This window comes from Podarcis vaucheri (genome assembly GCF_965113315.1).
Source record: "Podarcis vaucheri genome assembly, chromosome: 7".
Lineage (NCBI taxonomy): Eukaryota > Metazoa > Chordata > Lepidosauria > Squamata > Lacertidae > Podarcis > Podarcis vaucheri.
In genome coordinates, this window is record NC_138765.1 from 55864648 (window position 1) to 55888334 (window position 23687).

The window sequence follows — 23687 nt, forward strand, 5'->3', positions numbered from 1 at the left end:
TCTGACATGGTTTTTCATCAGTCCAAGGAACTTCCTTTCAATAGCTCTCACTTCAAATGACAAGATGTCTGAATGCAACTGTCAGAGCTGCTTCAAGATCCTAGCTCACAGAGGACCACGCTAGCCAGCGGTTACTTAGTAAAAGTCTTTATTGAATTACAGTTTCCATTCTCAAGCTGCTGCGTGCAACTCTACGTCTTATGGGTTAGACCGGCGAAGCTCCGTCTGAGTCTCCGCCCCCTGTACACCAGCTAAGTACCCTAGCCTTACTCCACCTTTTCCGCCTGACCGTTCTTCTCTGGGTCCCTCTGCCCCCCGTGGTCTCTTCCTTTCTGGACGCTTCTGACGCTGACCCCCCGGACCCTTCTGTCTCCTTGCGTCGGGCTTTAGGACCTGGCTCCCTTTCCGGGCTGCTTACTGCTCCACCTTCCTGTGTATTTGAACTTGGCGCGCGCGCCCAACCTTCCACTTGCCGCCTGACCGTTTCCTCGCTCCCCAATGGAGGTGTGGCCACTCCTGACTCATGCCCTCCCTCCTGCTGCGAGCTGCCAGAGCTCGGTACCTGGTGCCCTTCCTCTCCACTACGTTCTGTTGGTGATGCTGGCCCCGATTTCCAACTGCTGCTCTCTGAGCCCCCTCTGGACCCTTCTTCCTGGGGTGTCCCCCTAAGCTCCCCCTTGCTCTGGCCACTGGCGCTCCTTCCTGTGAATCTTCTGATTCACTGGAAAGACTCGGAGATCTCGGGTCGTCGTCATCACTCATCTTTTCTTCTGCCTCCTCCCCCTCGCTCTCTGTTTCCTCCCTTGCCCTCGCCTCTGCTCCTGAACCCCTGACAGCAACTGCTTTTGATAAAAAGTACCAATCAATGAAGCATTTATTCTGGCACATTTGGAAGCTGAATGAAGGAAACATTGGGTTTGCTAATCCTAGCTTTGGATAAAACCTTAACTACAAATTTTGTGTTATATCCTTGGGTCTCCTTTGTACTCTTGATTTCAGAGTTATGGAAACATCCATACAATATGTCTGCATTTGAATGTAAACACAGCATATAAATACTAGAACTGCATGTGAAGTCTAATTCTTTAGGCCTCAAGGTTTGAAGAGGAAGCTGGTACCACGCCTTCAGTATTCTTACCACAAGTTATCATTATCTCACATTTTATATTGACACCCAACACATATAACTCATTTTTTTAAACAAGCCTACTATTCTTTTAACTCTGGCTCCCTTAGCATGTCTGGCACTATTTGGGTGTTCCAGATGCAACCAAGGATAAGCCACCACTGCTGAAGAATGAAATTAAACCTATTAGGGCCGTAATAAAATGGAACTGCAAACACTATTTTTCTACAGCTGCTTACATAATACAGGGTAAGAAACAGCTCAAAAGATCTAATCTCACCTTTTCCGACAGACTTGACTTGATAACTGTCAGCAATCTATAAATGTATGTAGGTTCAAAGGCAGCTCCAGGCCTGATGTCTCTTGCAATTTTATCACCTAAAGCTGCCAAAACGAAAAAGGGAAAGACAGAGCAATTTGACAAAGATCAACAACTTAACTGTTACAAAAGGCCAGAATTTCAAGTACAAGGTGGGACAGATTCAATGCTACATTTTCAACAAATAATGAAGTAATCACTGCCCCTGTTCTTTTAGCAACACTATGCTGTGGAGGTTTGTCTGTGGCTTAACCACAATCACACAACACTGAAAAGCAGGCAAGGGAACTACTAAAGTTCTCATAGGTGGCTACTTACACCATCAAATTACCGAGAACTGAATTTAGGTAAAAAACCTACAGGACAGTGATGCAAAGATTAAGAGAGCTATACAAAAGAAACTGAGGCACTGGATCAGCATGGAGAGAATGACAGCAATTGACTTCATGCAACCATGAAACACAATTTATTTGTGCTGATACATCAAACCTAAGGATTGTGTCTGAATACAGCCAGTTTCCCAACACCTCCAAAACTGATGCAAGAGGTTTGTTGCCACCTTAAAAACAAACCAATCTTAAGAGTACAGAAGGAACACTCTCTTTCTGAAACAAGATCATATTTTATGTAAGGTCCTAAGAGCTGAAAAAAAGATGCTGCAAAAATGTTGTATGCCTTTTAAACAGAAAGGTTCTTTTTACCTGACATCACACAAGCCTCTTGGTGAAAGCCAATTTGTACTGCAGAAATATAAGAACCTCAGCTGTATCATACAAAGACAGCACTGAACTCCTCCACTCTACCAATATGTCACCAGACAGTTAGCAGGTGATTATTTTCTACCCACCTTGTTTTGCCTTAGGCGGGACTGGCATATTTGTAAACTCATTCATTAGGCGGACACTGAAGTAGAACAAAAGGAAATCGGTGTTAGCTACAGAGACAACAAATGTTACTAGATACAACTAGCCACAAACATCTGATCAAGTCTAATACTGGAAAGGCTCACATAAGATAAAATTATTAACTTGTTTGTTTCAAGATAAAAATGGGTTATTTACCTCTCTTCATCTCATTTGAGTGTCAACATACATTTATTTTACCGGTCCTCTTCCTCAGCTGATGCACTAGAAGCAACTATTTCAGTATTTTTGTCTCTAGCGCGGAGATGGACAAGTTTTTGTTCCATGTGGTAGGTGAACTAAGCATACACACTACTCTCAACCTGGCACCATCCAGATGTTTTCCACAACTCCCATCTGGTGGTAGTTATAATCCAAAACGTCTGGAGGGAGAGCCACGATGGGGAAAGTTGACTCACGTTAGCTGAAGGAGATGGAGCCCCAATTCACAATGGCAATGTTGAAATGTTTCTGAATGCAATCCACTGGCTAGGTTCGGACAATCTTTCTCACAGTTTATGAAGCTGGTAATGCACACAGGGGGCCACATGCTCCATCCTTGGCCCTTGCTTCCCTTCATGTGCTGGCTTCAGTTTAAACCAAAGCTCCCTGTTATACCTAACTGGAGAAATCTGGCTTAACTAGGATAGTGAACCAGGATCTGATTTATGAAATCAGGAAAGGTAGTCCAAACTCTGCCATTAAATGGGAGATTCTCCAAAGCTCAGGGCTTTGGTTTAGAAATGGGTGTGTATTTTAACTTTGATAAATTAAAATATTCCCAAATCACAGAACGGGGAGGAGAGGGAGTTGTAACTATGGCAGCATAATTTGAAAATCAAACAATATGGCAATTAGAGATTAATTTAGGTTTGCTCCAAATATTATCCTTGTACTGCTCTGTGAAGGGACAATTATGCTACCAAATACCTAGTATCACTGAATGTTTCCAACCTTTAATTAGTATTATTTTTAAAAAGATAAGAATGTCTACTGACTTACAATTCTAATTCAAACATTGTGATTGTCTTGCAATTTACTTACAAACTATCTATCATTGGTGTTGAAGTACACGGCCGTTGTGATTTCGAATACATTGGAATGGACTTCATTAGGTGATACATAGGAGGGCAAGCAACCAAAGCTTGCAGTGTCTATAGAACTGCATTAAGGAGTCAGTTAATAAAGACAGCATTTAACACACCCACGTCTTTGTGCAAAAAGAGAGAACAAAAATGAACTTAAAATACTTTATGACACAAGGAAGCCATTCAGCAGTCATAATGATACAGCTAATTTGAAATATACCCCATTCCCATTTTGAACCTTTAAATTTAAAGTCTGATAACAGGATCTATTTTGTTTTCAGTATGAGAAACACAAGCAGTTAATTAACTCAGGTAATATTTTTCCAGTGCAAGGATACAGCGTTGATATAACACCAGTTTCCTTTATTGATCAGCCCTCGTGGTTGCAAAGATACTGGTTTATGTATTAGTTTTACATTTTCCAGTAATTCTGTTAAATGAAGAACACATCCAAAAATGTCAGCAAATCCACTTCCAACTGAACAAATATACTGCCTATTACACATGTAGTGGAGGAAAATCAAACAGTATTTTAGCATCCCCTTGTGGCCAATGAAATGAATTTACACACATTGTTTTCTTGTTGCAAGACATTTGGTTATGTCTTATCATGCTTACCAGTATTTATCCTCCCATAGATTTGCAGGCAAGGTGAGGCAAAGTACAGGTATAAACCTTCACCTGGAACCACTCCAACATGCATGTACCATCAGTTGTCCACTAATGACTTGTGTCACCTGTACAACAGTTCTGATTTCCCCACTTAAGAGTTACTCTTACAGTTCCAATGCTTGCTTAGTTATACTCTGTATAAAGCTTCTTGCAACATCCATTTTTGAATTCTAATCTCATACACAATCAAGGGATGTGCAAAAACATCTCATTTGCTGTTACAGCAACAAGCATTAAGTGCATTACAAGAGAAGACCAGGGTGTAAAATGAAGCAGTAGACAGTATTACTCTAAGCCTGTTCTGAAGTGCTTGACCTCATCTGCATTAGGAACTTAAGCAGGGCTGGGCTTACATGGCAGCATAAAGTTCTAAGAGCTAGATCCTGATTGACATGCAACCAACCCTGTTTATGTAATCAACACTAGCAACAGGAACTCTTAATAAAATGCTCTGCTACAGAAACAAGTTATTTCTTGCAAGATACTTTTTCTTTGCAGATACAAACACCAATGACTAAATAGAATGGAGCCACCCCAACAAGCTTATAATTTTTTTTAATGCCACATATTACACTTTTATTGTCATTATATATAGATAGGTCTTGTTCCCACCACCACCAAAGGTTCTAATAACCCAGGTAGAATAATGCTACTGATGAGGTTACTACTATTTAATGAAAAGTCAAATAAACACTAGTGATTGTTTTTTAAAAAAGTCAAACCAAATAAACACTGGTGATCTTTTAAAAATGAACATATTGCCAACTTGTATGAAGTAAATCATTATAAGCACACCATCCAACAATGGTGCATGCATTTACACTTTTGAATGTTTCTATTGAAATTTAGGTCAAAGAGATTAATAAACCTAGACTTGTAATCAAATGTGACAAGAACTACCACTCTGGGGGATTAGACATGCAGAAAATGGCTTGCTAGTAAAGAAAAAAATATATATTTAGAAATAAAGGAATATAAAGAAATTATATTAAGACCAAGAAGTTATACAAGCCTTTCTATAGTCAAGAGTATTATTTTTCTGTATTATATATAAAAAAGTTCTGTCTGCAGCACAAGTTAACTCTTCATGCAATCTAGCTGCCTATGGGGATGCAACTCTGATTTCAGGCAACTCCCCATTTGTGTGCCATTCCACGGCACTGCGTGTAGCCCCACAGCCCCACTCCACCCCCTTCTGGGGTTGAAAACAGCACACATGTCAGTGGTCGCTTGTGCCTTGAATGCATGCAGATGATAAAGTTATATGTTTCTGAAGAATCAGCAACTTTCAGCACCATTCTGTGCCCTGTTATTATGTTACAGGGTATTTGTGCCCCGTTATCATGTTACAGGGTAAAGAATACTTTCACATTGTGTACAATGAGCAGAATGTCAAGCTACGTGTGCTTGCATATTCTGGCTTTGTATCAGATATTACAAAGTATGTGGTGCTCACAGCACAGATCACAGCCTAAGTCCTAGTGGCCACTGTTAAAGACTCCTTATACATTCAGAGTCAGTGTTAGTCTGGTGGCTCAAAGGCTGCCATGGGCCAGTAAAATGTGTTTTTATTTGTGGTGAGACAGATAAATGTATGAGTGAGGGAGAGTAGTTGTATTCAATATTCCCTAGCAATAAATGAGCAGTGTTCAGTCCTCCCAAAAGAGGTCCTGGGTGGAAGGAGTTATTAAAAAGAACAAAGACCCCCTAACATAGCAAGCTCTCAGTCCTGAGCTGGCAAAACTTTCCAAACTGAGTCACACACATAGGCTCTCACAGCAGCAGCAAAAGGCTAGCTCTAGAAGAGAGAACAAAATTGCTCCAGCCTAAACAAACACATCCTTTTGTGTGTGTGCACATCAAAGCAAGAGTTCACTTTTACTTGTACACTGAAAAGGAAGTAAGCATCAATCCACAGTTGTGTGTTTAACCAGATTACTACATTAACAAAAAGCTAGAAGCCATTACACTAAACAAGAAGTGTCACTCTAACACAGAGTTAATCATTTTCTTACTATTGTGCTACTAAAGCATTAGGACATTTAGGTTCACTCAAACTTTCCACTCCTTCAAATCTTCCTACACTCTTTGTAGCTCAAGCTTGAAGCACATTAATGATACCTGCAATCCTTATGGCTACAGGATCCTCAGAAACTGGAACAGGCCCCTCTTTGACTTCAACCTGTTTCTCAAGGACCACAGGAGATGTGGCAGGAGGGGTATACTTAGTCTCAACATAAGCCATAGGCATGGAAACAGAAGGTTTGGAATTGTGAAAGAGGCTTGCCCATGATTTTGCAGGCTGATTAACAGAAACGGCTCCTGAAACAGGGGTGGTTGCCTCAGTAGTAGGCAAAGCATCCTCAGGCTTAGTTTGGTCTGAGTCGGTGCTTTCCACAGGATGCAAGTCTACCCCATTGGCAGCTGTGCCCTCACTAGAGGATTCAAGTGTTTGTCCATTTGTAACACCAAGGTTTTCAGTAGTATCAGTACCAGCATATGGCTGTACAACAGCTGTCCTTAATGGGCTGTCCCTCCCAGTTTCAGAGGGGACACAAGACTGTTCCAAATTAGTAACACTGCATATTTCAGGCTGCCCTGCAGTCCTTGTAGCATCTAGAGCACTAGAAACCGAATCATCAGACACAGCTTCGCTAGTGAAGTCCACAGAATTTTCAGGGCTGTTACAAGTCCTTGGAGTGACCGATGGCGCATCGCCTGTAAGGTCTACATCCTCTGTGCTTATGCTATTAAGTCCTGATGAACTTGTATGCCCGTTTACCAAAGCCTCGGCAGGAACAATGCCATCACTAACATCTTCCAAGTAACTGTAATATCCAGGGGGTCTTTTTTTCTTCTTTTTGCGTTCCCTTTGCCCAAGGCTCCCAGGTAAACTATCATTTTCAGCATTAGAACAGCTATCCAAAGCGAGAGAAGAATCAGTGAACTGGCAGTCTATGGAGTTATAGTTGGCTTCGTTGAGTATATCACTGGGCGTCTTCTGGGAAGGTGCACAACCAAGAATGAATTCTGGTGCCTGAGGATTCAGAGTACTTGAAATACTGTAGTCATTGTTATTCAGCACAGATGAATCTGCCTCAATAACCTCATTAACACCAAATTCAATTCTCTGATACTCTTCCCCTAGGAGAGAAAAATAAACTTCTATTAAAGTGGTGCTTTTTTTCTTGGGAAGTGGGGGCAGATACAAGATAGGTTTGCAATCACTTGTCTTCACCTCAAGTTATTCCTTTTCATCACAAATGTTAAAAACATTCCTAATCAAATATAAATTGTGCAGACTGAAAATATGAAAATAGCTTAATTATTTTTCCAATACTATGTCAGCATAGATTGGAATGTCAAAAGATTTTCAACAATAGGATGTTCAAGCTCTATATTTCACATGGCTGGCACTAAGAGTAGAATTTTGTGACTTTGACCAAGAAAAACAAAAACACATTCTGTAAAACTATCATAGTCCCATCTCCAAGACAAGGAATTTCAAAGGTCACTGCAACTAAGCAACATAAACATCTGATACCAGCATCCAAAAAATGGCAACTTTTTTTCTGAAATGAAGGGTGAAAATATTTTCAATAACTACTCTAAAGGTGGCTAACATACATAATACAGTAAAACAATCAGTAATCAAAGCAGCAGCAGTTGCTTTAAAAGAAGCTGAAGGCCAATGTTAAAAACTGCTGAAACCCTAGGAAAATATAATACTTTCATTTGGCCCCTAAGCGATGTCAAATTTGGGAAACAATGGGTACCAAGTTGAAGTACCATCCCCAAACAAACCCCCTTAGCAGGTGGTGACACCTAGGCCACTAATGATTATCTTAATAACTGGGCTGGTCTATATGGGACTAAAACATTTAGGGATTTAAGGCTGCCCTCTCATTTACACTCTTCTGGGTGTAACCCCTATTGAACCCAGTAGCACTTGCTTCCAAGTAAACATACATAAGACTAGCCTGTAAAGATTAAAACCAGTACAAAGTCTGAATTGTGCCCAGGAAGAAACTTCATCTAATGAAACTTTCAGTACAGGCAATATACATTCATGTCTCAACAGATCAGTGATCAGTCATGCTTAGTTTTCCAGCCCTGTCCAAGTCATTCTCTTTCTTAAAGAAAAACAGATTTCAATATTGAGAAGTGCTGAAGTTTTAACATTTACAACTCCCTAATAATCAACAACTAACAGCACTGATCCAACAAGGCCTCAAAACCACTGGATTCTTTTAAAAGAACTTTTCCAAAGCCATCAGTTGGGAGTGAGGGTTTACTGTTAGCTAAAGAAACCATAAAATATGGATTGCTATAAGTTTAACTGGGTTAGTACATTTAAGTAGCAAACTAACCCAAACCCCCAAAGCTGAACAGAAGAAACCAACCTGCAACACATTGGACTTCAAAAGGATTGGGGAAACAGTTGTGAAGAAGGAATGGCTTCTTACCATCATGGAGCTCTCCTGTGGACTTAAGGCCACATGAAATGGTTTCATTGTAGGGTGGAAGCTGTACAGAAAATAAAACAAATGGTTGCATTGGTGGTGGGGAAAGAAGATTTCACCAAAGATAACTTATGTCTTCACTGAATGGAACAATCTGAACCCACCACCAACCACCCTTCCTCTCTTGTACACATATTCTCCTGTGCCTTTAATGATTATTGACATTTAAGTTGGCATGTTGTTGTTTAGTCATTTAGTGTGCCCTTTAATTAACAGTTGCTTCTTTACAATTTGACATACAAAGCAGTCTTTTACCAGACTGACTGATAAAATAAACACATTGGATTTATGTGGTGGGCTGATATACTATTGACAACTGTAACAACATTCAAAATTTGAAGTGAAGCAAAGCCGTGTGGCAGTATTATAGGGTACTCACTGATCTATACTAAACTAACTTTCTTCTATGCTTTCAACATACAATAGATTTCAACATTTCACACATACAGTGGTACCTCTGGTTGAGAACAGGATCCGTTCCGGAGCCCCGTTCGCAACTAGAAAGGAACGCAACCCGCGTCTGCGTGGGTTGCGATTCGCCGCTTCTGCACATGTGGATGGCGTCATTTTGGGCATCTGCGCATGCGCAAGTGGCGAAACCCAGAAGTAACCCTTTCTGGTACTTCCGGGTTGCCGCAGGACGCAACATGAAAAAACGTATCATGAAGCAAACATAACAAGAGGTATGACTGTACAGGTAAATAAATTTAAAATAGTTCTTACCTCAACAGAGCAACGAGGAGTCACAAAGAACTGATTAAATTCATCGGGGCTGAATTCCCCAAAGATGTACTAAAAAGTAAAACATATTGTATTTAATTAGATTAACTGAAGTTGATCATGGCAACACAACTTGGCTGTTGTGCATATGTTCGCTGGAAATTTCAATGGCCTTTGTCAAAAAGAATCCTGAGAAATCTCTTCATTGGAAATTTGTGTGACCTCTAATTTATACAAGAAGCTGACAATTATCCAACCACAACTTCTAGAACTGCAAGTAGCTGGTTAACTGAAGGCCCCAGCATTTAAATTTTGAAAGATTACACCAATTATGCTTATGCTTTTGCTTAAACATCCGTGTCTTGTGTACAGCTAATGTAAAGGTTACATATGTAATTAGTGTTAGAAACGCATGTTATATAAGCTAGGCACCAAATGGCTCCTTAAATGAAGGTTGCAGTTGCCAAAACAGAATGTCTAGTTGCCATTTTGGGGCAAGACGGCTCTAAAGTCTTATTTTTCAAATGATGGACTGACTGTGATTGATTCTCAGTTAAACATGTGGATAGTTCAGATGACAACCTTGAGCTAGGTAAGACCTTTGAGAACTAAAAAAAGAAAAGTCACTTGATCCATGGACAGACCATATAGATACTGGCTTATTTCCCACCTCTTTTTCTCAATGGTGACTGCTCCTGCACAGAAAAAGCATTTTGGTTCCTGAAATTCATTCTGATTTTGTAGATAAAATATAACTGACAGAATTATACAGGATGGGGTATTATCATGTGAAAAACAGTCCAAATCCAATGAACCCTAGGCATGCACCTCCAGCTGGTAGAAATGTCAGGTGCCATCCTGGCCTTCAAGCATCTTCACTTTTTCAATCAGTGGAGAAAAACTGCAGTCTGGGGATTCCATTCAAGCAATTTTACAAATGGAGCTTCTAACAAGCAGATGGAGATATGCTACTAATGGTGTGAACATATATGAAGGGTCCTGGAAACACCAATGTATACTGTAGTAGGAGCTTTGGGCAGTATCCTGCGAAGTAGTTTAGTTACTACAAAGGACTTTTAGCTGAACAACGTAACGTATTATCATGCTTCCCCCCCAAAAAAATCTATGTTGGGGATTCCCGCAACTCTCTGGAGCAGATGGCGGGGCATGGAGGGGAAGGGGACATTTTGTTGTGCAAACAAAAATCTTTCTGCTACTGGAAATACGTCAAGGGATACTGCTCTTATGATTTTAAAAGCTCAAAAACTAAATGTGACAATTTTAATGGCAATGATGCTGCAGCCTCTAATACCAATTCTGCTTCGGCTACAGCCCTGAAGTGAAAACTGCTTTTGGAACTTGGTTAAAGTTTTGTTAATCTGTTAAGGACCATCTAAGCAGCTGCTTGATATCAACTATGTAACACCTCAAAGTAAGCCACAACTGAAGTATACTGGAATCCTTTCTCATATTTCAGTGGATTTCTCAACACTAATCAAGGAGTAACACTCATTTCAATGAAACAATTCAACAGACACAATTTCACACCAAAGTAAAAATAGCTGCTTGCACAAAAACATACTGAATGATAACTTGTTAGAAACATTTTAGATGAAGTCATGCAAAGAATGAAATGCAGTCATGCAGCTTAAAATGCTGTTACACAAATAAAACTTGTTCCCACCACATTTTTCTCTCAGAGGCTTAAATCAATATGTGAAGTGCCTGATAAACTACAGCCACCAAGAAAGTGTGTCAAATGAAGCATTATCATCTCAGGTCTGTGACAAGTGTATCCATGAACTTCTCAAAAAGAGATTCAAAATAGAGATGCAATGCCAACTCAACAGACACTTGTGTTATGTACCCTCATCAGAGGAGACCCAGGAGGCCTTGTTCTTACACCAGGCCCCAGGTCAGTCTGCACCCAGTGGCAAAAAGCCAGGACCCTGAGATGAAGCTGAGACTGAACAGTCTGAAGCCCAAGGGAAAGACAGTGCCTTAAATGCCAGGTGGAAGCCTAGTCCATCTGGAAAAGTGTCTGATTGCAGGCAAGGACTCCTCAGGAGTAAAAGCTCCTTAAGCATAAGATTTTCCTCTCAAGGAAACCTCTGGAGAGAAGGGACTAGATACATTCTATGTAGCAGTTCTGTGCCCTGTGTCAAACCAGACCTTGAAGTGCTCTGACCTTGCCTCTCATCTAAACCTTGTTGTGAACTCTGCTAGTCTGGACCCTGAACTTGGACTATAGTCTCAAAAGCTGTGTCTACTGTCTCAGTGTGACAATCAAATCAGGATGATTTGAGGGTGGAAAAAAAGGCAGGGAGTAGTCTACTTGTCCAATGAAACTTTACTCCATACCCAGATAGCATCTGCATTCCAAAACCTGCAAATCCTGCTAGGGAACTCTCAAAGTTGATGAGGAGGGTTTGTGGCAGCCACTACCAAAACAACAAGTCAAAAACACATTTTACCTATTTGACAATTATTGAGGGTTGAGAGATTAGTGGTTTCTGGGGCATAATAAAGGCTTTCTACCAAATAATTATCAGCTAAAAAAAGTGTCAAGCCAAATTGGCAAATTTAAAACAGCAGTGTGATGTAACAAAATGCTACAGTGTGAAGAGAAATCCCAGTGGGTTGTGTCCAAGACATTCCTGCACTTATTTTCAAAAACACACTCCTACATGTGGTACTGTATGAAAAACTATCTAGTTATGGCATCTGAAGAACTCTCAATACTACTGGCCATGTTAACTTTTCCAATACAACACTCAACTCTTGTTCTATCTTGATCAAACACAGGCCACCTTCAACTTAATCAGATACTGAGTGACCTAATAAGCTTCTTATCGTCTCACCAGTGAACTAACAGTTCCTGATGTGCATTTGCAAGGGCCTTTCTGACTTCACCTTGGCAAAAATGCCCCCACAATTTAATATGTGCAATGTACAAAATAGACAGTAACCCTATGACACACTGAGAAGTCACTTCAGAAAAATGTTTCTATATATTAGTCCCACCTTTCCCAAAGAGAGAACTGCAGTCACAAATAAGCCTTCTCTGGAAGCTTCCACAGAGCCAAAGCAATGTGCACATTTACTACTAGACAGTGTACACTAAAGTTCACTACCACTACACAGTACACACTTTTCACAAGCTGCTTCTTTTGAAGAACGTGAATAATGCACAGGAAAAGCAGGAATTTCTAGTCTCAATTATAAACATGTTTTAGAATTGCTAGAAGCTCTCCTGCCATGAAGCACCATTGTTCCACACAAAGTTCCTTAATCCTGAGCGGTATGTTAAATGGTTATATATAAAGCATTTCAACTGAACAGGGAAAAAACTGCAGCTCTAGCAATGCAGTTCTTTCAAACTCAATATCTACTTTGCTGAAGCAGCATTAAACTGACAAATGACTATAATCCAGTGGCTCAAGGCCAGCAAGTTCTACTACAAACAGACCTGTACAAAGCAGACAACAGCATGTAGAATGTTTATGGCAGTAAACTGAAACTGAACTGTGTAGGTTGCCTATATTATTAGGTTCATGTGGAAGATTTCTTGCAATATGGCAATTTGCAGAAAGCACATTCTGTACATGCAAAAATGTTAGATGGGAATTCTAAAATATGGCTGACACAAAGATTCAGAGAAGAATTAGAATCAACTTAAGTTAGCAGGTACAGAGACATGAAGGCCCGGGAGGGTCCCCCCCCCCATCTTTCTTCTAAAGCAGGGACATCCAACTCCCAAGAGACTGCAATCTACTCCTGGGGGGGGGGACTGGCAGTAATCTAACCATTTTGGGGAGGGGGACCTGAAGTTGTTGAGCATTTTTAACGGGGGCAAGCATAAGTTGTTGAGCTTTTTGGGAGGGGGGAAGCCAAAGTAGACCTATTTTTTCCTTGTCGCTAAGCCTCAAAGGACTGAAAGTACAGAACATAATTTTGTTGCCATCCAATTCATGCTGCTGCAAATACGTTGGACCCAAAATTCAAAGGAGAAATGCAAGTGACTTTGGAGACCGTTTTGGGTGTGATGCATGCATATGTAACAGCAGCCAGTCAGTATCTAAGAAAATGAAGGAGGCGGCGGAGGAGTCGACGACAGGTGAATGAGACACAGCTGTGGGAAGCCTGAGGAAGTACCACCCTTGGTGTCTGCCCATAAAAAGCACGTCCTGCTACAGGACAGTAAAAATGCTAGAAGAGGAGAGGACAGAGGGTGAAGGAAGAGTTGTGAGTGAAGGAGGCCCCGCTACCCATCCTTTGGACCCCCTGGGAAACTCAATAAACCTGCTGTACCAGGAACTGGCTGCAGAGAGTGCAGGTGAATGGGACACAGCTGTGTGCAGCTTGAAGAGGTGCCATCCACCTTGAGCCAGCCCATAAAAAGCAAGTCCAAAAAGAAAGATTAGGGTCCGCTGTTTCCAAGATCTTTTCTCATTGTGAAACTTTTGTGGGTGAGCTGAGTTTGTTTGACCCTGGGCGAATCAATGTATCATTTTTATATGTATCTGTGTAATTTTGCAATATTTTGTTAAAGTTCTATGTTGTTGTTTCAGTTTCCAGTACACTGCTTAAGAGATATTTTACACATATATTAAGCAGTATAGAAACTGAAATAATAATAATACATTTTAAAAATCCTGTGATGGTATCACTACTTCCACATTTGAATGGATTACAAAAAAAGCAGCACACTTAGGACCTGATGCTGGAAAGGTACTTTCAAATATTGCAAAGTACAAAGGTATTTGGCCAAGAAATGTAGTCTGGGATCCTGCCAAACATATCCCTCTTGCAACATGGTGGCAAAGCCTTTGCACAACAAAGCCTCCAGCTCTTGCTTCTTACCTACTTCAGATTCCTCCATATTCTGAAGCACGTGAAAGAAACTGGTATATGTTTGGAAATACTGTATACCAAATTAAGAAATAAACTGACATGGGAAAGGGTAGACATGTGTTTCCATCTGGGTAAACTTTCAATTTTTAGAAGTCCATGATAAATATGAAGAAAAAGCAACATTTCATTTAGTGAGTTTTGTTTCCCCTACCCTTTTTCTTGACTCTTTTTATAAACAAATTAGTGCTTTATGTCTGCTTGACACTGTGTAGGACTGGAGGAGACATAATAATTTTAAGAATAAATAATAGTTTGTTTAATTATTATGTTGATGGCTCATCTTTATTGGGGGTTTTCCTGCTCTTCATAAACTTGCAAAACCATAAGAGAAGATAGACTCCTTACAGTTCAGCAGCTTGTCTGAATAAACTATTTTTAATATACCAGATAAATGCTAAACCAAGTCATATATAAGGCATTTCATGTTCTTAAAGTAACAAAGTGACTTTTGATAAGTAAAGAAAGCTTCTAAGATTTTTATTTTTGAGTTTCTGAGTTTTACAATTACACTTCTTTCCCATTTTTTTACACAATAGTTCTGTTTGATTTCCCACCCAGCATTCAATGACAGTTTTTTTTTTTTATCTAGCTTTGCTTCATATACATTAATTCATTCACCCAATTTTCCACACTCTCATATCTTTCATATTAACAACTCTTGGTCACAAAGTACCCCCCACCTGGAATTTATATTTGAGGTTCAACCTTTGTAAATATTCCCCTAGGTAAAGAAAGCTTTCAAAATTATTTTTCTTCCATTAAAAAAAATCCCTTTCTCCCCAAATCCCTCCAGTGGGGATTCAAAATTCCCAGAAATTTTACATCTGTAATGCTGAAGAGCACTAAAATTATGCTACCCAATTGATTTGCACAGAACAAAACAGGCAGAAATTATTTCTCTTCTCTTATGTCATTCCAGTAATTTCACAACAGCTTTCAAGGCTACCACAATTTGTACAATACTGCCCATCTAAATGTAATTCCAAGTAGAAAGCATGTTTTAAATAACAGCAACAAAAGATTGGATATGCAATGTATTTTGCATATAATGAAACATGTGATATCACAGTACAGAAGTTTTCTTGGTGTAAAGAAAGATCTTTGAAACCTTGGACAGCTATGTTACTATAATAAACCTAGAGCAATGGCATGTTTGCCTTTCAAACTAAAACACCACCTTCAGTGTTAAATGAAGGTGATGAGGCAGAGATATTCAAACTCTGTTCTAGAATCAAGGCAGCAGAATCTGAGGGCTGGTCTGTATATGCAACAGAATATGGTGGTATAATGGGCTGCACCACTAAAGGCTGCAAATACAGAATCACATTACTGAAATCTTCCTTAACATTTAATTCCCAGAAAACAGGAAACCACCACAGCAAGCAAAGAGGTTTGAATCTTCCCGCTAAAGTTCCAGTTTTCCATCTGCAGGATGCTCATAGGGGAGTATTCCAAAACTGCATCTCCCCATATACTCTAAAGTGATCAAGTCCAGCCTGTTATTTCATTCTGCTGCAAGCCCACTACTCCAATAAAGTTAGCAATAGTATTTAAACGTCAAGTGATTTAGCCCCTGAAAGCTGCTGCAACCAAAGAACTGCCAGAAGCAAGAAGATAAAGTCAAGCTGAGGTGGTTTTGGTTTTTGTTGTTGCCCAGCCATTTTCCATAACAAGACTTGATGTGCAATGTCTCAGGCTAGTATGCAGAAGCCAAGGTTTCTGGACAGATGCTACAGGTAAAGGTATACTTGAGGGCATACTATGGCCTTTCAACTTTGGCTGCAATCCTAACACAACTATGTGGGAGTTAAGTTTCACTGAAACTAGAGGTACCGGTACATATTTCCAAGTACACATTTACAATCAGAATGCACAAGCTTGAAAACACATCTACACTAAGTAACAGCAAGGATATAAATTTTTGTCAACTGTAAGACTACATTTTATAAAATGAAGGTTGTTTATTTGACTTACCAAAATGTTTTGAGCAGGTAGGTTATTTATTAAACATGTATCTTGCCTTTCCACTTTTGCTAACTTATTTGCTAGGTAGTATATGTTATCCTAAATTCAAATGTTAGGATTTAACTGCTTTCCTTTTGCATATTGAACTCCGAAATAAACTTCTATGTAGATTTCTGACAGCTGCTGCTCTCCTGTCATTTTCTGCCATTTGTATGCTACTGCAAAAATGCTTGAGTGGCTGGAATTGTCTCCCCCCCCCCCCCAAGTTTCTAAACACTCTAAAAGGGTGAGGAGCCCCATTTTCAAGAATACTGGTCTAAACTCCAAGAAAATCAGCAGCCTTCCTAGCAGCGTCTACTTGATGCCCCCTAGCCTTAAAATATAGAAAAATTGCTATATACAGAACAGCATACTCTAACAAATGATGAATGTTTTCATTTAGTTCCAGAAATGTTCATGTTAATATTTTGCTTTTTAAAATTAATTGTACTACTGTAACAGCTTAAAAACCCACATATCTGTGCTATACAATGACTAGAATAATCACAGTGGAACAAGATCCTTTAATATGAATAACAAGGGAATTAACAGACTTCAGGTTCAGGCATATTTGCCTAATAAGTATGAAGAATGAAAAATCCTGAATATCAGAGAGAAGCTATACTAAGATAAATGAGTGAATCCTGCAGACTACTTTTTAAAAAATGTGATCTATTTTATCAAAGTTATTCAAGCAAGAAAAGTTAAGGTGTACACTTAGTAGTTTGAGAATGAGCCTGTTAAGGAAATTTTAAGCCAAAGAATCCGCATTGAAATCAAAGACTCTAAACTAACAAATTGAAGTTAGCCAAGCCTGAAGATCAAACAATTAAAAGAACATGTGCCACTTACTTCAGTGGGATCATTCTAACCTAATGCAGTATTTAAAGAGATGTTGCAAGTGAACAGCTGACAGGTTATAGGTAGAAATCAATTTACAGCAACTATCATTTTGTAATTTCAACATGGTTGCAGGACCTGCACATGGACAACTTAAGAAATGTATAGCAAGAATAATTAATGTGGTGCCATATAGATGTTGTTATGCAATGGCCATCCATCCTTGCATACTAGCTATGCTGGTCAGTGCTGGTCAGACACTCTCCAACATCTAGAAAGCACCATGTTGGCTACACCCGCAGCCTATAACTTACATAAATGTCATCTCTAACATAAATTTGCTAGGAAGTCTTTTGCAAACCACTAGCTTTCAAATTCAATTCCACCCCCATCTGCTATACAGGGAATGGTAGTAATACTAGTTTACAGAACCGTTGTTAGAGACTGCAGACCTGACTTTTACCACTTGCCTGTTACTACATTACAGTCTATTGTGCCACTGCTATCATTGCCAAATGGTGTCCTTAATTCCAAATACAGGCGACTCACTACTTATGAGTGGGTTGTCTTCTGGGCACCACACACATAAGTGAAATGTGTGTAAGTGGAGAGCCTGCTGCAATACAGCTTCCTGCCCAACAGCTGTTGACCAGGATAACATGGAAGCAGTGAGAGCTCCTGCACACCATTTTGGAACCCTTGGACTCCTTTTCTTTTAATAGCTTTTTAAAAATTTCTTTCTGGACTTTTGGCTCACTGGCGTCCTCTTCAGGCTCTGGGGAGAGTCTCCTCATGAGCCACAAAAACTTTCCAGCTCTCTCCCACAATTTCAGGTTTGAATTGATTTATTTGAAATTTTTATTTCCCAGTGCCACATGTATACATCGTCGCACACGAATTGATCACGCATAAGTGGGGGGATTCCTGTATTAGACTGCTGCAGCTATTCATCCATGTACACAAACTAGAAGCTGCTTCATTTTACCAAGTACTGAGATAATGCTTTTAAACTTCCAAAAACCAATATAAGTGATCACTATTACTAATTGGTCAGTCCTTGAAGTAGCAAAGAGCAGCGTGTTCATGAGTCAGTTGGGACACCATTATACCCACATGCAAACATGTCACCTAATTGACTTCTTATAACCAGGAACAAATCTATGACAAACAAGAAACATTACTGCACACAATGCCCAACAACCCTGAGAAGCAGATTAGGCTGAGAGATTGTATCTTGTCTAAGGCCATCTACTGAGCTTTGCAGTTGTTCATTTATGTGAACCTTGGCTTCTTCTAATCAAATCTAACACTATTTATTAAAAGATTTCTATCCTACCTTTCAGGACAATCACTCTAGCCACTGCACCAGGTACAAACTACAAAGAATCATGTCCATGAGGTTTCTCTGACATTAAATAAGTCTAATTGCTTATTACTAAAATAATGTACATAATGGCTTCAACTATAACACCTTCTATTGCAGTAGAAATTAAAGCCTTGTGGAAAGTTCTGAATTTTGAATCCAATGACAATATTTTAATCTAACTATTAAAATTGCTAGAAATGCAAATGCACACTCCCTTTCAGGTGTTCAGAACATCCTGTTTAGCAAAAAAAAAACAAACTTTAAATGAGACTAGTTTAAGGCATGTTTCTCTCATTCTTTATGTATTTTGAAAGGTTTAATATCATCTCTATAAACTTTTCCCACTATCAATCAGTACAGGCAAAATGCTGCACAATCTCCAAATTATGCTGTCATAACACCAACCATAGCTAGCACCAAAACGAAAAGAAAGGGGCAAATTTATATGCAAGAGAGGCCACACATGCCTGATTAGAAGATCAAGCAACAGTCTATGGGACACACACAGCCAGATCTACACCAATACTAAGGGGAGGGTTGAAGGGTACTGCCTTTTAAAAACAAACAAACAAACAAACAGTTGACAGGGTAAATACTGGTATAGCCACACCAACCATGGCCCACACTCTTTACTTTCACTTAAATGTTACATGGACTCTATATGGACAGTGTGTATCTACACACTTCAGTGATAGAACAGCTGTTTTGAATGTAGATGGTCCCAGGTTGAATCTGGCATCATTGGATAGCCTGAGAAGGACCCCCAATCAATAGGGCCACTGTCAGTCTGTGCAGGCAATATTAAGCCAGATTAATCAATCCGAATTTCTGCCCCAAAGCAGTGGTACTTAATGGAACACTGCAGCCATGGCCATGCCTTTCATGCCAGTCAGCCTGGAAGAAAAATGACTGTGTTACACCAGCTCTCAGACTGGTGCAGCAAGGAGGCCAGATCAGGCCATTTTGGTGTTTGCTCTAGCTTTTGTCTGTCCATCCCTTGGGCGGGAACACTTTGGTGTTACTCACTAGCTGAAGCTCCTCCAAATCCCTCTACAGTGGTACCTTGGGTTACATACGCTCCAGATTACAGACACTTCAGGTTACAGACTCCGCTAACCCAGAAATAGTACCTCGGGTTAAGAACTTTGCTTCAGGATGAGAACAGAAATCGCGTGGCAGTAGCATGGTGGCAGCAGGAAGCCCCCATTAGCTAAAGTGGTACCTCAGGTTAAGAACAGTTTCAGTTTTAAGAACAGACCTCCAGAACGAATTAAGTTCTTAACCCGAGATACCACTGTATAGCATGGCAGATATGCAGTTTGGACTGCTCTATAAAGCAACTTCCTACAGGAACATAGTAAGCTACTTTATACCAACGGAAACCACTGAGGTTGTTTCCAATATTAGTTCTACCCAACCAAGAGTAAAATATTTGAAATTAATGGACATTATGAACTTAGACCCATTAAATTCAATGGGTCGGCTCTGAGTAGAACTAACCTTTGGTTCACCCATGGTCCATCTAGCGAATATTGTCAACAGTTACTGACAGCAGCTTTGCAACATTTCAGACAGAGTATTTTCCCTGGAAAGGCCAGGGTTTGATCTTAGGCCCTTCTGCACACAAAGCAGATACTCTACCACTGAACTATGGCCCCTCACTGTAGAAGTTAAGCCATGCCCAAAAGACTAGCCAGAAAGAATGTATACAGACTATAGGTGTCATTTGTGTTTAATATATATCCCACGTCAGACAGGGACACACTACTAAAAACAGCCTTCCCAAACTGAAGCCCTCCAAATATTTTGGAGTCCAACTCCCATCTGCCTCAGCCAATATGGCCATGCTGGTTGGGGATGATGGAAGCTGTAATTCAAAACATGTGGAAGGCAGCAAGTTGGAGATCTAGATGAACTGAATCATTCTGGGCGTCAGTAGCCGAACAGTACAATGGGGAAGAGCAATTTATTTCAGAAGTCTTTGATGAGAACAAAAAGCTAGGGGAAAACCAAGTAGAACAGTAACACACAACCACAAAATGCCTACACTCATGTTTTGCTTGTCATTTACTATATTTTTCAAGGCACTGGCCAAAGATCCTCTACAAATTTATTAAAGAGCCAAAGTCAGCATTAGATCCAAACTGCAAAGTAGTAACAGTTCCAGATCGAAACAACCAGGCATTATACATAGCAGAATTCAGATTATGATGTAGAAGATACCATGTGTCTCAGTTCGAAGACTCATATCCAATCTCTTTCCCCCCCTGAAGTATCAAGTTATATTTTCTAACTAGCCAGACAAAGATTCATTGCAATTGTACCTCATGTTCAATATTAATCTCCCCTCCAATTTTCTCTGTGAAAACAGGCACTTAGTATTTGCCACTGCCTTACCCAAAACAAAGGTCTCCTAGAAAATAACTTGGGAATGGGAAGGGGTTTGTATTACTCCATCTACAAACCAAGACATCAGATGAATCCCAAATCTAGAAATTTGATACAAAACAAGTTATACTGGCATTTAAGTAACATTTTCTCTCTCTTGAAGAGATAACCTTGTTTCTTTGAAATCCCAGGGGTCAACATGATCCATCATATTAAGATTTTATATATATATATATAGGTCAGACTACTGGGTACTCTAGGGTGTGAGTCACCTACATCCATAGTCTGTGACATAGCTGCTTTATGCAAGTCATACAAATTCATTTTACTAAAACAATGTCCTTGTCCTTCAGTGTCCAGCATAGTGTGTCCAGATCCTCCACTTTACTTTAGTGAAGCTGACTGTAGACTGTTTTGCAGTCTTGTAATGTTTTCAGGAAGGCCTGAATGTGGAGAATCCTGCCTCAACACAAGTTTTTTCAATTACATGAACTTTAGATGAAAGTTCTATGAGCAAAAGAAATCTTCCCAGTTACTTGTGTGTCCTATGTATACCCCATGTATTCACCTACTACCAGAGTGCAACAAACAAGTATAAAACTACTCGCAATTAGCACCTGTCCAATACTTTTAACTCTCTTGCATGTCTGGCAGTCTGTGAGCAAGGACTAAAACTTCCAAGTTAAGCATGTGGGAACTAAAGAGTGAATGAATGGATGCAAGTCCGTGGGCACTTTTTTGCAATTCCCTCCCCTCCTCTACAAAAAGCAATGCCTACTTTCAGTGTTTCCCTACCTTCTGCACTTGTTGCCTCCATCACTGGTAAAATTCCATTTCTTACCTCCAAAGTTAATCTACCCACCCACTTAAAAAGGTATAAAGACTGAGGTTACAACCTCATGCACACTAATCTAGGACCAAAGTCCTATTATGAATGTAGTATAATTCACTTCCTAATAATAATAAGCCTGCTCAGGGATCAAGCTGGAATCAACCTCAGCTAGCATGGCCAGTTATCAGGGAGATGGGAGTTATAGTCCAATAACATTAGCAGTAAAATTCTTCTATACCTGAACCCAGGGAAACTTACTCCTAAACAACAACAAAAGTAAAAGGTGCCTGGCTGAAAAGCTGTAACAATCCTATACACCCTATGAGGCTTACTCTTGAGTAATATCACTTGAGTATATCACTTTACCTATAGATAAAACCCTGTGGCTGAACCTAGGGAGACTTACCCCCTCAAAGCACGCTGTTGGGTTTCCTACCAGCGCACTCTTACCCAGGAGCAAAGTCTCATGACTGAATATTGGCCAGTTTCCCTAACCTGCTCAGAGAATCAAGCTGCAAAGCTGCAACAGCACAACCCCTCCTCCCGCTTTAAACTGCGAGTTAAAACAAAACAAAATGGGAAGTCCTACCAATGGGTTTTATTCTCCGAATAAAGCCGCTCAAGCAAATTCATCCTTACTAATGTATCGATAAAACCCCCCTACCCATGTGTGCTTGAAACTCAGGAGGGGGTATAAAATCCCGCATACACAATATTTTAGGCGTGCTCTTCCATTAAGGTCAATGGAGAGATCTCTCCCCCCCCCCACACACACACCCGCAATTTCTTCTTTCCTGCTCAATTCCAAGTAAAGTGTGCGATGGGATGGCTGCCTTTAAACCCCTCGCCTGGCTGTGCTCCTCCGCGAGCACGCGCGCGCGCCCCCCCCACCAGCCCCTCCTTTTCATCATGTACAGAGAGAGAGGCGCCCCGTGGCTTAGCGGGGAGAAAGCCCTCCCGCCACAACCCGCTCGCTCGCCATGACACACACACACACGACGCGATGAACCTGCAGAAATCGACCGGGTAGGCCCAGCCCTTGCCAAGCCAAGCCAGGCACACACGCAGCGTGCTCCTGCCCTGAGGAGGAGGAGAGGCCTGGCCGGGCCACAGCGCGGAGGGGAAACCCCTTCAGGCAGGGAAAGGGAATAAAAGGTGGCGGACTCCGGGCTCGGCTTGAGGCGTTTACCTGCGCGCCGTGGACGGCCATGGCGCCCCCGTCCCCGCTCGGCGGGGGAGGCGGCGGCAGCAGCGAGCTCAGCGTCTCCCTCAACGCCTCACGCTGCTGGCCCCGCCGCCGCCATCTTCTCTCTTCGCGCACACACACCACACAGGAGAGGGCGGGCAGCGCGAGGCGGGGCGGGCAGCTGCGCCTGCGCAAAGGCGCGAGCGCACCTAGTCATTCTGGCTCACGCCGCGCGCTCCAGCGTCTGTCCCTAGCGCGCGCGCGCCTTGACAAAAAAGGTCTCTTGTCGAGGATCTCGCGTTCCTTCCCCTCGCGCGCGTGCGTACTCGGGGGTGGCCCGAGATTGATAGGAGGGAGGGAGGGAGGGAGGCGCAGCCGGACACGTTTTTGCGCGCGCGCAGCTGCTTCGGCAAGCGACCGCGAGAGAACGAAGCGGGGGTTGGAAGAAAAAAAAAGCAAGGCGGAGGCAAACGGGAGACTGGTGATACATTACGCATGCGCAGCTCTTCCCTACTATTGCGCTGGGATAAAGGCAAATCAAAGCTGCTGAATGTGAGGGAAAAGGCGGGGCGGGGGTGAGGAGGGTTCTGCGCGTGCGGCCCTCAAGGCGGGGAAGGGAAAGAATAAAAGTGCATTCTGCGCGTGCGTAGTTCGACCGCCAAACTCGAGAGCGCGCATTGGGCTTGCTGTATCAAGAGATGAATGAATATTCCGCGCGTGCGCAGCACTGTCAAGGGGCGGGATTGGGCGGTTCCGTTTGGTACGCATGGGCAAAGAAATGCTGAAACGCTTGTGTTGCGCAGGCGC

The 23687-nt window shown here is 41.2% G+C and overlaps 1 protein-coding gene across 2 annotated transcripts in view; it reads right to left on the minus strand.

The window, feature by feature from the left end:
• The window catches only part of USP10 (ubiquitin specific peptidase 10), a 34404-nt gene extending 11361 nt beyond the window's left edge, over positions 1-23043 (minus strand). The window contains exons 1-8 of one of the 2 annotated variants that reach the window (XM_082230810.1): positions 22884-23043; positions 9354-9422; positions 8574-8634; positions 6229-7251; positions 3774-3865; positions 3392-3501; positions 2293-2348; positions 1407-1510 (exon numbers count right to left, since the gene is read on the minus strand). In XM_082230810.1, the coding sequence (XP_082086936.1) occupies positions 1407-1510; positions 2293-2348; positions 3392-3501; positions 3774-3865; positions 6229-7251; positions 8574-8634; positions 9354-9422; positions 22884-22904 (1536 nt within the window). In that variant the 5' untranslated portion in view covers positions 22905-23043. Of the gene's footprint in view, positions 1-1406; positions 1511-2292; positions 2349-3391; positions 3502-3773; positions 3866-6228; positions 7252-8510; positions 8635-9353; positions 9423-22883 lie in introns of both variants that reach the window. The other variant, XM_082230811.1, reaches the window with a different exon arrangement.
• Positions 23044-23687: the final 644 nt, after the last annotated feature.